Source organism: Enoplosus armatus, chromosome 18, assembly GCF_043641665.1.
Source record: "Enoplosus armatus isolate fEnoArm2 chromosome 18, fEnoArm2.hap1, whole genome shotgun sequence".
In the NCBI taxonomy this organism is placed as follows: Eukaryota; Metazoa; Chordata; class Actinopteri; order Centrarchiformes; family Enoplosidae; genus Enoplosus; species Enoplosus armatus.
Window position 1 is genome coordinate 3,140,056 of NC_092197.1, and position 14,779 is coordinate 3,154,834.

Below are 14,779 nucleotides of genomic sequence, written 5' to 3' on the forward strand. Positions count from 1 at the left end.
CTGGTTCATCGGACACAACACAGTCGATGGTGGATGGAAACATGGGAGAAGAGGGGGAAGAACATATGTGGGCCGGTTCATCAAAATCATGATGTCATGAGTACATGGTGCGCGTCTCAGCCTGCCAATTAGCAGAGCTCATCATTAACGATTTTGTGTTTCAGCCACGCTCAGCTAAATGACCATAAATCACAGCAGAGACACAGTCAGGTGATGCGGCCAAGTCAAACTGAGGAGCGTCTCGAGACACAAACAAATAAAATGTTCACCGTTTGAATAGATTCACTTTTTATTGTTCAGCAAAAGCGATACAGATAAAAAGACCATGTCGATTTAAGTCTAACGTGTATGTTTGTTTTTCTAAATAACATTATTCTCACGTAGAAGGCACTTTAACACGTGTGATTTTAGGGGGAGTGTAAAGGTTGGAATGTAAAACTACATCAGGGGCATCAGAGACTAGTTTGGTGTTGCAACAGCTTCCAAAAGGTTTATAATGTAATGACAGTGTTCAGGTCGAAACGGCGCAGAGAAATCCTCCTTTTCTTATTTTCTTGGCACTAAAGAACAAAGTCCATCAATGCGAACACGGGGTCGCTTGGCTCGGGCACAAACGCCACTGAGATACAGTCGGACATCAGCGCTTTAGTGGAGTATTTCTATTTGTATACACACTGAAGACAAATTGGCCTGTAGCACTGTGATGTACTCTTTCTCCCTACAATAACACTTGGTCAAAACCATAAAAGGCACAACGTTTAAAGAGTCTCCACTGAGGTAAAGGACCGCTCGGTTTGACATTTTACTGACGGAGTAGTGTCGACTTCTACAGGAGAAGCTAAGGGTCACATTTTAAAATGTATTATCACTTCTACGAGGCCTTCTGTGTGCGTGTTTTAAAAAGGGGAACCTCACTTTATTCAAGACTTTCACAAAGTTATTCCTGCGATTCAGGACAACCACTTTCAGAAAACCACAGACCATAAAGACAAGAAACTTCCATTGTTTCCAGTTCGTTCTCTGCGAGCGCACAAGTTCAAGCTCTTCAGGTTTGCATGTACTGCCTGAGTTGTCCTAAACCGCAGAAATAAAATCCATGAAATCTTTAACGAAGTTCTGTTCCCCTTTACCTTTACTAAAAGGACGTAGGGAGGATGGAGGGGTGGGGGCTCTATGCCTGGGCGAGGGCTTGTTTGAGGTCTCGGAGCAACATGGACGCCATGACGCTCTTCTCTGTGTTGATGGTGAGCAGGGCAGAGGAGGACTCCTTCAGCTCCAGAGAGACCAAGACCAGGGCTCCACTGCTGACGGTCCGCCCGGCAAACCTGCAGGTGAGTAAAGAGAACGCGTCTTCACAAAACCACACAGACAAACTGAGTTCACCCAACAGGTTTTCACGGCGTTACTTTCTGAGACACTGTTGACAGCATGTTCTGTGGTTTGTCCGCAGTAACGGGGATCTTTTTTTAAACATCCGCAAAAATAAAAATATGAGAAAGGAGCGTTTCCATCACCCTGGTTGAAGTGAGCAAACAGGTTTTCATAAAAATGTAATAAACATATTTCAACAATTAATCATTACTGGGCAGGATGATGGTGTCACATATTTCATACTGAATTTGAAAATAAAAACTGAGATAGGTTCGCATTTATCTAGCAGGAATAAAACACTTTGAAGCTTTAAAGTCGAGATGAAATGAAACATTTCCTTTTAACCCTTTACGATCACATCCCTGTTCATTTTGTGAACATATCAACAATATGTGCCCCCCCAAAAAATAAATAATATCGTGACACCCATCAATCAATCTTCAACTTTTAGCATCACAGAGCTAACATTCATTAGTTAGCTAGCTAGCAACAGCGTGGTACTTCGGTCATGACACGCCCACTTTTTGTCTGTACACTGAACCAATCACAAGTCGTTATTTCTATTAGATGTGATTTCAATTCATATTCTTGTTTTACAGAATATGAGATGTGAAGTGTTTTCAGTTGGAAATGCCGCAACCTCGCTATCGATGAAAGACTTTTCCCGTTTAAAGAAAGCGTAAACGATTCGTCGTTTCAATGAACTTCACCTTTTCCTTAAATCATAACTCACATAAAACACCAGGATGTGAAGCCAATAGTTGACGCCTGCATTAATGAACAGCTAACATATAACAAACATCAGGCACCTTAAAAAAAAAGAAAAAGAGATAAACGTGTTGCCCGACCGCAGGCCTGCACACAAACCCATAAATCCTCCCGTTAGAAAACTCTCCAGCACCTCGCACCTTGTAATTACTCTAAATTAGTGAGTGAGCCAAAGAAGGAAAATGATGTGACAGGAAATATAGAGAGCAGAGCAACAGACAGTCTATTATCCCAGCTGACTAAAGAGCCATTAGGGGTGCGACACGCCCTTCATGCCAGTCAAACTGAATTTAGCCTGTTTTTATGGACTCTGGGTGTCTATGAGTGTGTGGGAGCCTTGGGACCGGTATGGGGGATGCCCCATCCCACCCGCTCCCTCTGGGCCATCGGGAAAATTCTTAGCCCACCGTTTCCTTGGATACCGTCCCTGCAGACTGGGGCCAAATCTGGGCACACATGGTCCCCATTGAGAGCGCTAACAAGAGGCAGACAGGGGCTATGACCCAGTGTGACCCTCTTTGAGGGGCGACAGAGCCGAGTTGAGCCGCCTCTCCAGCTCCCCTCTGGCCCTCTGCATCTCTGAGCCTCACGTGGCTAACTCCCAGCCATCTGCCTCCATTTAGCACTACATCCCCGCAACAAAGACCCCCCGTGGCAGCCCGCTTAGGCCTGACAAACAGCCCACAAAGAGCCCCACTTAGGCCTGACTAAAGCCTGTGAAGAGCCCCCGCAGGACGGCCTGTGGACAGGCGCCGTCACGGAGCCCCTCGACGCCGTGCGGCACTGCAGGAGCGACTAGCACGTCCACCAATTAGCACGCACACGTTAAAGACGGGGAGGGGAAGGGGGGGCACTGAGGGGACATGCATACACAATGAAACGGCGCTGGCTCACAAACCCAGTGTGTCTGGGTGCGTCTCTGGGGAGCTGCTAAATTACCATCAACAGAGGAGAGGGAGTTTATCAGGGAGCGCTCAGGGAGGAGAGAGAGAGTCCTCCTCAGGCTTAATTAAAATATTAGCCACTTCAGCAGGAAACACAAGCCATTCAAGAAGAGGATTAATTTCTCTCAAAAACACCAACCTCTTTGCTCCACTCTCACTTCTTTAAATAATTCAGGGGCTGTATATTAAACCAAATTACTAATTGTGGGAATTCATACTTCGTTCACACAACCAAACCTTATTTATGCAAAAAAAAAAAAAAAACAGTCATGAAAACATGTAAACATAAACGTTTGTCCCTTGTCCGGCTCCCTCGGCCCTTCTCTTGCCCCCTCTGTCTGCAGCCTAAGGTGTCCATGTGGTCCCTGTGGCTTTGCTAATGGATTTAGGATATAAATCTATCATTTACTCAGCCAGTTAACACTAACCCGAGGCTGCTTTCATGCCGCCTCAGGAGACGCTGCTGTGGGCCTTTGTTCACGTGTGGTGATAAGAGCGTGTTTTGATTGTGTTTGATTTCCAAGTCGCCTACTTGCTTTGAATATTCCCACTTTGCAGTTTGTGGTGTTGTGAGTGCGTGTTCAGGTGCGAAGACCAGATCTGCATCACGTCTAAGATCTAAAACATCAGTGCATTTTTAGGTACTAGAAGGGAAAGATTAAGGACAAGAGGGGCCTTAAACGGGTCATTGGTATTCTCCTGCACTCTTCACATACTGGGCTAAACACTGGATTAATTGCGGTGTATGGAAAGAAAAGCAAAGCATAACCCCTGGACTTAGAGCAGGCGGATTGGCATCGATCGGCAGGGCTGCGGCTAAGCATCACTCTCCAATTATCTGTGATTCTCCTCAGTGCAGAGAGCCTGTGTGTGCCATCTGCCTCCCCTCCACCCTGCCACTGCAAACACAAAGTGGGCTTCACCTTTACATTCACCCCCACGCAGACAAGACACACAGCCCGGCGACGATTCTGCAAACCAAGAACGCAGGACTTAACTTTGACTCTCTGGAAATGAGCTGGTCCAAAACAAGACGACAGAGCACGATGTTTTCACCAAAATCAGACTCTCTGAAAAGCTGAGGCCAAACGCGCTGCTGGATATTATTGTTCCATCCTGGTTCTCGGCCAGGTGGACGAGCGGAGGAGTGTCCTTCAGCTGAGTGGTCAGCGAGGACGGACCAGAGCCGAGCACACGCGAGCAGGCTCGGACCAGGCAGATGGCCAGAGCTATTAGCCCCAATTAGAAGCAGAAACCCTCCACGCATCTCCAGAGCTCGGCCATACGGACAAACTGCACACGAAGGGCGGACGGACGTGAAGGGAAGGAGAGGACTCATTCAAGGAGGATTCAAGGAAAACGTTTCCTCTGAACATCTGAATGTGTCTGCATGTTACATCTTCATCGCCGTCTATTAACGACATTACAACAGTTACAATGCACTCTTTGCATCATCCGACGACAGATCATAAGTCACAGAAGTCTGCTGAAGCAATCCATAACGGAGAGAGCAGACGTTTAATTAGTCAGGTTATAAATGATACTCAATCAAATTTAAACAGGAACAAGAATTCAACTTCACTGAAAAAAAGGAAAATTCACAGTGTTCAGAGAAACATGATTTAATTATATCAAAGTGTAAAGTAAAGAGAAAGCATAGCTTATAAATCAACGGGTTCAGTTTTTTCCTTTTTTTTTTTTGAAAATTAGGCTCTAACCAGAGGGATTGGCAATGCATGCAAAATTCGATCAAATTTGCTTTCAAACGGACTGAAAAATAGAGCACATTTATTCTATTCCGCCTGTTTAGACATAAACAAGAACAGCGTTTTCTACATTTGCTTTCCTGCTTGATTTATTGCCATCCTCCCTTCCAGCAATCAATTTCTGTGTTTCAGTGGCAGCACCACCCCCCCCGACCCCCACCCGCACCCCCACCCCTCCGCTGGGCCTCGACGCCTGTTTGGGAAAAGCAGTGCTGCACCCTGCTGATAAACAAGGGGAGTGCAGAGGGGGGGGAGGCAGGCTGTTGCTTTGTTAAACAGAAACCTGTGTTAACTCCAATCTATAACTCCTGAGTGCCTGAGGTCAGTTTAAAGCACAGGCAGTCTGTGTTGTGAACTGAATCATTCTTAGGCTTCATATTGAAATCCCATCCATTATTTCTGCATTAAACCCAAACTCTCACTCCTCCGGGGGCAGACACTTGGTGTGATCTTACCCGGATTACAGAGCCCTTTCTCTGGGGAGATCAGAGGAGAGAAAGAGGGGTCCTGGATGGAGGTCACCTCGCACATCACATTTAATGCCAAGTGACCTCCACAATAAGCTCTCAGTGGGTGTATCCGATCGGATCGATCGCTCTGCTCTGCGTGTGTGTGTGTGTGTGTGTTATTCAAAGCATGTACAGCAGCAACACACAAAAACACCATGACTGAAATGACCAGCGCTAAAACCATCAGTCAACTGGCAGAAATTTAATCAAACAACATTTTGAAATCAAGCGATCGTTTCAGTCAAACAAAAAGGCAAAAACAGTCTCCAGCTCCTCTTCTCCGTTTGGTACGATTGTAAATTGAATGTTTGGGGGGGTTTTGGACGTTTGTTCGAACGTTTAAAGGGCGTCATCTTTGACTCTGGGATCCTGTGATGAGCATTTTTCACTGTTAATTCATGAAATGAATCAACAGATTAATAAATAATGAAAATAAGCTAGCTGCAGCCACTCTCGTTCTCAAAGACCTGGTTGGGATCCAACGTTGGGATGTGGGGGGAGGCAAATATAAAAGTGTAAATAAAGCATTGGAGTTGATGAGTGGTGAATTTTCTTTAATTGGTCTGAAACAAATAAACAAAACCAACAAAAACTGGATGATAGAATTAACGAACCGCTCCAGCAACTTAAAGAGGAATCACAACTCAGGCTGCAACTAATATTTATATTCATTATTTATTGCACCAACAATTATCTTCTGGATTTATTGAATAATTGTGAGAAATATCAGCAATTAAGAGCTAGATTTGCAAGATTTGACATTTTCACGTTTTGTTTTGTCCGACCAACAGTCGCAAACCCAAATATATTCAGCTTAAAGCAAGAAAACCAGAAAATATTCACATCTGAGAAGCTGAAACCAGTAATTTTTTTTATAATGGATTAATCGATTAGCATTAGCATTGTTGCAGATTAACTCAGCTCTAATCGTAACAAAACAATGATTTAATCAGTTAATTGTTTGAACGCACCAGATGAAACATCCAGACCCTGTGCAGTCACTGGCACCACATCAAAAAGGAACTTGAAAATAAAACTATCAAACAAAAGCCTTTGCGACAACTTCTCAAAGACGAGGCTGTCAAACCTGCCCGCCAACGTCTGAGGAGACGAGGACTGAGGATTTTGTCAGCAAAGGAAACTCCATCATCTCCAATAAACCGACCTCCTGAGGACGGCGAGGGAGCGCCGGTCATCGCAAAGACACCGGCGGAATATATGGAGGAGAGTGTCTTCATTATTATGAGACTATGGGGGCAACATTGGGAGGCTGCCTTCCTCTTCAGCCGTCACAGGAGCAGGAGAGAGATTGATAGCATGGAGTCATTTGAGCTATTGGTTATTCTGAATGAAGTATGGGCTTATTGGATGCAGGCCTCTCCCACTGGCTAACATTGATTTCCACTCACTCTTTCAGCTCTCTGTGCCCTTGTGCTACCGTCTCCCTCTTATTTTTTCACTCCGACTTCCTCCCTGTCCCTTACTTATCCGCTGTCTGCTACACGTTTCCTCTGTTCCAGCCAGAAATCTACAAAGAAATTATCACCAACACAGGATCATTCAAAGGACGGAAAAGACACAGAGCGAGGCAACGAAAGACGGAGCAGGAGGAGGACGGAGCGTGGCGCAGAGGGATGGAGTGAAAGACAAAGAGGAAGTGAAAGAGAGACAGCGCTGTGGAGGGAGAGACAGATGGGGGCGCAGAGATGAAGTGAAAGAGAGACAGAGCAGGAAACAGAGGGAGAGAGGGAGGTGTAATTATCTATCAGGTGTTCGGGTGTGCGTGACAGAGGAGGAAGCTCATTAGCACACTCTGTGTACACCAATTACACAGCCAGGCTTCTCAGGGCATTCCCCTGGCATGTCTGTGTGAGGCTGGTGGGGACACACACAGAGACACTGTCTTCTCTGTGACACCGTTGTTGACTGTACGCGCTGTTCAACTAATGTCCACGTAAAACACGATTACAGCGGGGACATGTACGCGGGCACATTCATGTTCTCACTCTCAGACGGAAAACAAACAAACTCAGGTTATGAATTTGTGGCAGAGGGAGATTTTGGGGCCGGTGCTTTGATTAGTTACTGATATGAGCAAAACGTTTCTTCTCGCCATGCAGTCAAAACCTCAAGTTTCCTTCAGGCATTTTGGGAACATGCTGTTAATAAATGTACTCGTTGTAATTTAGTGATTTTTTTTTAAAAATAATTTATTTAATTTGTATTTCGCATCATGTTTTTTATGTCCTCATGTATATTATTGTTCCTCATGTCCTCACGTCTCCCTTGAAAATGATGATGGGACTTAACTGATGAAATAAAGTTTATATTCCATGGATAGCTATATGTCTATATGTGTCCTTTGCAACAAGGAGCACTGCTTTGTTGTAGCCTCATGCTAATGTCACACCATCTATTACCACCTTCTCAAACTGAGGGACGATAACAGTTATTTTATGCATCAAACATCCAACCATTCAGGACATTAAAACAAAAGGTCCAAACAAATTTAATGCAATTTAAGTGGATTTGGTATCAACCTAAAGGGACTCTGCAGGTCCTCGTCCGTTTCTCATTTTCACACGATAATAGAAACGCTTGTGTTTGAAACCTGCATCATAAATCCTGATGAATTCGTCATCTACTGTGAATGAATCTCTCCGTTCCTTATTGCCTCGTGGGTGTCACTTTCCAACAGCTGACAAGAAACTGTAAACATCTGTCATTTAGGCAAAAGTCTTTGGCTGGTTTAAGATTTAACATGAAAGACCTCCACTGGTGATCACAGTTAGATGTAGTACAACGGTCTCTAAAGACGTGCACTTATCCATGTACCACCAGGCTGTTCAGCAGCTAAGTATTGGTAAATTCCATGAATAAAATCTTGACAAACGAAAAGAAGAACATCACAGAGCTTCTGTAATACATTTAGTCTGCAGGTCCAGCGTGTGGAGGGTGAATGAGGCGTGCGTGCATTTCGGGACATTTCACCTGTGGAAGTCGTTCTGGCTGGATGAAACCACCCCTACGTTGGCCACAGACAGGACCTGCTTGCTGATGGCCTGGCTGGAGGTGTTTGCTGTTGCCATGGCGATGGTTGCCGAGGTCTCGTTCATGCCCAGGAGCTTACCTGAGAGGATGCAAAATGCTGCAGCAATCAAACAAGGCCCCACACGATGTAGTCTTCAATGTGTTTGTGCAGTTTGAACGGCAGTATTTATACTACTACGCTCTTAATTGCAGTTCCACAGTCAAGCGCCATACATGTACATGTACATACAGAGTATTTTGGGACCTGGTGTCAGGACTGACAGCTATGGAACGACAAGATAAAATAGATTTTGATAGATAAGATAGATAAAATAGGTTTTGATGAGGCTAAACAATAAAAGGGCGCCTTTTTAATAATGCAAATAGAGTAGAAATAAAGGAAAAAAAGAGTCAATTGAAGGCAAAGGGCCAGTTGATGTGCACCACGTAATGAGCAAGGATTTGAAAGAAAGAATGGAGATAAATATGCACAAGTTAGGCAGAAATAAAAAGAGGTCTTAAAGGCAAATATAACAAAAACCTGTTAACTGAAAGAATGAATCAGCTTCACTCAATTGGTGTAAAGCTGCGATTTGTTGGAGAGAAAAAGGTCCAGCAAAGCAAGTTGTTCGACTCTGTTCAACCCCCCCCCCCCCTTTTTTTTTTGTCTGAGTGCAAGGTGCATTCAGCAGAGCTCAAAACGCAACGAATGAAGATTAATTAAGGCAGAAGCAGCATTTAGCAGGCACTTAAGGGCACACTGATGGCTTAGATATGAGCACGCTCTCAGCTCTCAGCGTAGCTCTACAGGTGTAATGTGCGTGTGCGCTTTGTGTGTTTGTGTAGGAAACAACATTAAGCGCTTCATAAGAGGGAAGCATTCTGCCTTAATGACAAAGGTGAGGTTTATTAGAGGCAGGCTGCTCGGATTTTATTTCACTTTATAAATATAAATTATGAATACTGCATTCAGTAGAGGAGAAAAACAATGTTAACATTTAAAGCCCCACCTTTATTACTAAGACCTACAATGCAACTGTTATTAGGTCTGTAAATGTATTTTGGCCGAATCTTCATCCGTAACAATTTAATCACCTTTAAAGAAAAGGTCTATATATTTTTTTTTTTTTATTGTCAACAAATCCCATAAAATCAATACTCGCTAAAGCACCTAATGTGTATTCATCCACAGCTGAAAATAGTCCCCAAGAAATGCACTTTTTTACTACGGTTTGAGTGATGTTAGCTAAAAACTAGTATTTGTCATCCATTTCTAAAGATTGATGTCTTCAGTTGGAGTGAATGCGCTTGGGGCTCCTTCTTTAATGTTAATTTGTGAAAAGATTAAGGTCACTTTTCTTTAAACGTTCACAGAAACTGTATTTAGAGAAAAGCAACAGAGTTCCACCGTCACCGATTTGATTTAACGCTAAATAAAAAAAAGCAACAACATACTTAACTTTTAACAATAACAAGCATCGCAGCAACTCTGGAATTACTACCTTGATATTTCTGTCATTTTCTAGCACCCATATATATATATATATGGTTAAAGCACTTATTTAGAACAGGTCATGTGCATCAAAGACTTTGAATTAGTAGAACATCAATTAAAGTTTGTATTTAGCTTACAACAGGAGCATTTTGTTTAATCTAACTCACCTTGCTCCTTGCAGAAGTCCTGTTGTGTCATGGTGCTGGGCATTAACAGCTCTCCCACTGCAGGCTGGATGGACACACTGAACTGGTCCTCCTTGGTGCTGAGGGAGGGAAACAACAGTAAATCTAACATGAAGAGTTAAGCAGGAAACTTGTAGCTCAAAATACAAACAACCTCAAATTCATCTTAATCTGAATGACGTGTTTTGTGCACTTGTGTGTATTTATGCTTTGTTCGTGTATTAAACGTTTCTCTCATGATGGCCTTGCAAACCGCGCTCTGTGAATGGCATTTTGTACCAGATTGATTCCCCCATCGTGAACAGATTTTCTGATAAGGTTATTGATCGGCTGAGCAGCGGTGCCAATGGCATTCAGCAGGTTGATTTGGGCTGGGGCTGATTACTGGAGGAATAATTGTTATCCCAGTGAACCCGGATCAATTGCGGCTGATGTCTCACCTGGGAGTGCCGGCACAGAGCGGGTAGGAAAAGGAGAATTAACAAGGAACAAATGAGAGAGGAAAAAGGTAAAGAGAAGATGCAAACGTAAGGGAAGAGAAAGAGACTCGTGAGGGAGATGTGATGATGAATCTGGAGACACAGAACGAGAGCAGTAGCAGTAAAAGGGGAGTGAAAGAGATGTACAACTGAAGGTCTGAGGGAATAAAACAAGCCTGACTTGATATGAGTGGTTGTCAGGTTGTCTTACCACAACTGGAAGTTGGCTGCTTGTGTCGAGTCGCTGAAGTCAATACCCATGGAAACCGTCAGCGAGGCCTCTGGCTCCAGCCGCTCTGAGGATGGGAAAGAGGGGAGGAAAAAGGAAGAGTGAGTGACAAGGGCACAGTGCGCAACGTGGGGAAGGATGAAGCAAAGGGAGAGAAGAGGAGGACGAGGAAGAGGAGGAGGGGGAGGGGGGCAGCAGCAGAGTGGAACAGACAGGCATCCACAGCACTTGTGTTTTCTACTTCACAAAGCAAGGCCACCGTGTGTGAGAAATCTATCCTTCAATCTCATTCCCCCACACCTCTAGCCTCGGGGAAAGAAAAAAAAAAAAAACACATGAAGGACTAGCATATTTCCAAAACAACAGGCTTGTCAAAGAGAGCATCAGCATCAAGAGAGACGGGGTGAGGGAGACAGACAGAGCAGGCGAAGACAGAGAGTTAAGTAAAGCCAAAAAAATGCTGAAGAGAGAGTCTGGACAGCTGAATGGGAGAGGAGGGAGGAGGAGGAGGAGGAGGAGGAGGAGGAGGGAGGTTAAGGATGAGAAGAACACAGACAGACAGAAACATCCTCCACGCTTCCCCAGTCGGCCTGAGTTTCTCTCTCCGTGGAGCAGGGCTATTTTACTGTATAACTCTTTCCACAGACGGAGAGGACGAGAGACTCCAGAGGAAACCCTCTGAAAACAGAGCCATCATGGACTCACTTCCAATCCAGCCTTCACGGCTCAGATAACAGCCATGTTCTGCTTTTAGCTTTACTTTGGGCTCAGTATCCTTCTCCCTAGTCTTCTGTGTTAGTATAAACCATCAGATTAACTATTTAGAATACCACCTGAAGATGCTCATTTTATGAATAAATAACAACAAAATCGATCAAGGTGTGAGGATTCGATGAGGGGCCTTGTAGTTCATTCATGAAGGTCTGTCCAAAACCTCTAATCTAAAAGGATTATTCAACACTTTGGGAAATACGCCTATTCGCTTTCTTGCCGAGAATTAGATGAGGAGCAATACCACTCTCATGTTTGTACTCTAAATATGAAGCTTCAGCCAGGAGACGGTCTGCTTAGCTTAGCATAAAGACTGGAAACAGGTGGAAACAGCTAGCCTGGCTCCAAAGGTACCACATCCCTGTTGTCTTTTAAACCACATAAAAACTAAAAACAAAGCTACTTTTTATTTTGGCGTATGAAGTATTAAAAGGCAGAGGACATGCTAGTTGTTACCAATTAGTTAACAAGAAAGATGTTAATGTTGGTGGACATAAACAGTTAGAAAGTCACAAATACTATTTAATCATAAACCATTAAATTACAAGTTTCTCGTGAGCTGCATCAGAAACAAATGCACCTTGTAGAGGCAACATACAATATTTCTTCTTAAGCACAAACGGTCATGTGTTATCTCTTAACAGGACACAAACAAAACAGCAGTACATAAAGCTTTGTCTGTATTCATCCTCTGCAACTTATCCAAACCAACTCCAGCCACCCGCTCACAGTAGCCCGGCTCAATCGATCCAAATTACCCACTGTTTGGCTGCTTGAGTTCCTTCAATGCCCAATCAATCCCCTGCAATTGACAGTTTTAACGTGCTCCACCGCACACCAGTTCTGTGTGTGTGTGTGTGTTTGTTTGTGTGTGAAAACCTTGAGGGAGCACTGTTCTCAGTCTTATCATACCGAGTGCAGAGATCACACAACAGAGCGACAAGAAATATGGAGATGGTTGCATGTTTGTTCGTCCTGATCGATACTAATGAACAGGGATTAGCTGCAGCAATATTGGCTGTTTTCAGCAGGACAGGGCTATTTGCTGAGCTGATAGCAAACAGGCTTAAAGGTTTTTGATAACATAATGATCATTTAATATCTGTCTGAGAAAAACAATCATAGTATATATACTAGTATATAGGAAGAGCAGCAGAAAGTCATTGTGAATGACTACAAATATTGAACGGATTGTAATAAATGTGATTGTTTACGTTAGAGGGGGGAGGGGGAAACAACTGGGTGTGTAGGACATCCCAAATCTGCAAATACAACAACTGAGTTCAAGGTGGAGTTTGACCCACTTGTCACCCAACATGTGTGAAGACGAGCAGGTTTAGGCCAGAAGAATTATATATAATAAAAGAGAAAATGGGATCACGTAGAAGCTCTAAAGCCACATAAGTCTGATGTCTAAATCTGACAGGCCTTCTTGGGGACATGGACATGGGAAAAATGGAACAAAGTAAATAAATAGTATTTATATAGGAAGTTACTGGCACAGAGATTGAATAAATAAGGAAAATATATAATATCTAACAGCACACTGAAGACAATAAACATCGTGAGACGATAGAAATCAACCAATTAATTATTCCATGGGATTTGTTGACAATAAGACAAATATAGAATATCGCCAGCATTCAATTTCAATATCACATCTGCTGCCAATGTTACAAATCAATTAGCATTCTTACTACATAGTGGCTTTCTGATGAGTCTGCAGGGGAGTATTTTACACGTGTGGCACTGATACTCACCGATGGTGTTAAAGCAGTGGATGTTAAGGCTCGCTGGGCTTCGGTCTCCTATGTGGATCTCCTCCAGGCTGTGGTCTGAGCTGTTGGTCAGTATGACCTGTACAGCCACCATACTGGGCTGGTACAGACAGGGTTGCCTGGGGAAATGGTACTTGGCCGACAGACCTTTTCCTGTCATATGGTGAAGCAGCTCGTAGGTTTTCACGGGGCCGAAAGATGGAGTGGAGACCTAGAAAGAGATGAAAGACAAAGATAAAAGTGTGAGTTTTTTTACAGTAGTTTTGTGCGAACAAACATTGCTGACAAATCAAATGTCTTGATTGTCAGAGATATAAACTTCAGAGGACTGGATTGGATCTATTTACAACTAAGCACCGCTGGAAACAACAGAAAAGCAGTACATGCAGAACACTGTCCTGAAGCATAAAGCTCTCCACATCAACACGATATCCAGGGACGCCTTGTGCATTACAGCACAAATGCATCCACACAAGAGGACAGATTAATACAAGCATCTCCGGTCTTTCCATCACCTATGTTCATGCAATTCACCGTGTCCAATCAGCAGGCAGAATGCAGCACTTCTGAGTGGAGTGGGACCGAAGGTTGGCTGATAACTCCCCACCAACCCTCCCTTCATTAACTCTGTAGGGTAAAGAGGAGCCCATTTAAGAAATGTGCTCAATCAGCCCAGTTAGATGGAAATGGGCTGGATGCTCGGTCAAACCACGCTGAATAAAAACAACCTCTAATGAATAGAAACACAAGTGCCTGCATGGGCCAAACCTGCTGTTCGCAGGCCTTTTTAAAAGGGGCTTTTACCTTTTCAGAGGCAGGAAATTGCATTACCTTTGAGAGATAGGGAAAAGAAAGGAGGTGGATGTGGCGCTGGTGTATTTTTCTTCTCCTAAAAATTAATATCTTGTTACTTGAATGAACATTGTTCACACTTGGTAGCTTTCAGTTTTTCCACTTGATGGTGGCAACCGTCAGTTCTCATTAGAGCGATTAGGGGCTCGGCCCACACAAAGCAACACAACCCACTGAACGTACTGCGCTGTCAAACGCAAGAACATTCACACAACGCGCATAAACTTCTGCCAAAGAGGTCCGTCTGTCTTGAGCGACGGCATTAATTAGTTCAAAACAACAGGAAGGATGAAGTCTTTTCACACCCTCTGAAATACTTAGCACCTGAATGTATTCGTACACTGACACCCAGGCAACACTTACATGTATGTCATCCTGTTGAGTTCAGAGATAAAATGCTATTTACCGCCTCAAAGAGATAAGAAATTACCAAATCAAAACTCTCAAAGAAGAGTGACAAAAAGGGCAAAAACAATAAATATAACGTAGCATTATGTGTGGGAAAAAAAACAACAACCAGTGGCAGAAAAATCCAGTAAATAACAGACTTAAATTAAGCTAATTGAATATGACACAGTGGAAACATGACGGCACCGCTCACA

General features: G+C 43.6%; 1 protein-coding gene across 1 annotated transcript in view; it reads right to left on the reverse strand.

The window, feature by feature from the left end:
* Window positions 1-277: 277 nt before the first annotated feature.
* The window catches only part of ap3b1a (adaptor related protein complex 3 subunit beta 1a), a 45,597-nt gene continuing 31,095 nt past the window's right edge, over window positions 278-14,779 (reverse strand). Inside the window, exons 23-27 of the mRNA XM_070924103.1 lie at window positions 13,308-13,536; window positions 10,759-10,843; window positions 10,051-10,148; window positions 8,350-8,488; window positions 278-1,325 (exon numbers count right to left, since the gene is read on the reverse strand). Of these exons, the coding sequence (XP_070780204.1) occupies window positions 1,172-1,325; window positions 8,350-8,488; window positions 10,051-10,148; window positions 10,759-10,843; window positions 13,308-13,536 (705 nt within the window). The 3' untranslated portion in view covers window positions 278-1,171. The remainder of the gene's footprint in view (window positions 1,326-8,349; window positions 8,489-10,050; window positions 10,149-10,758; window positions 10,844-13,307; window positions 13,537-14,779) is intronic.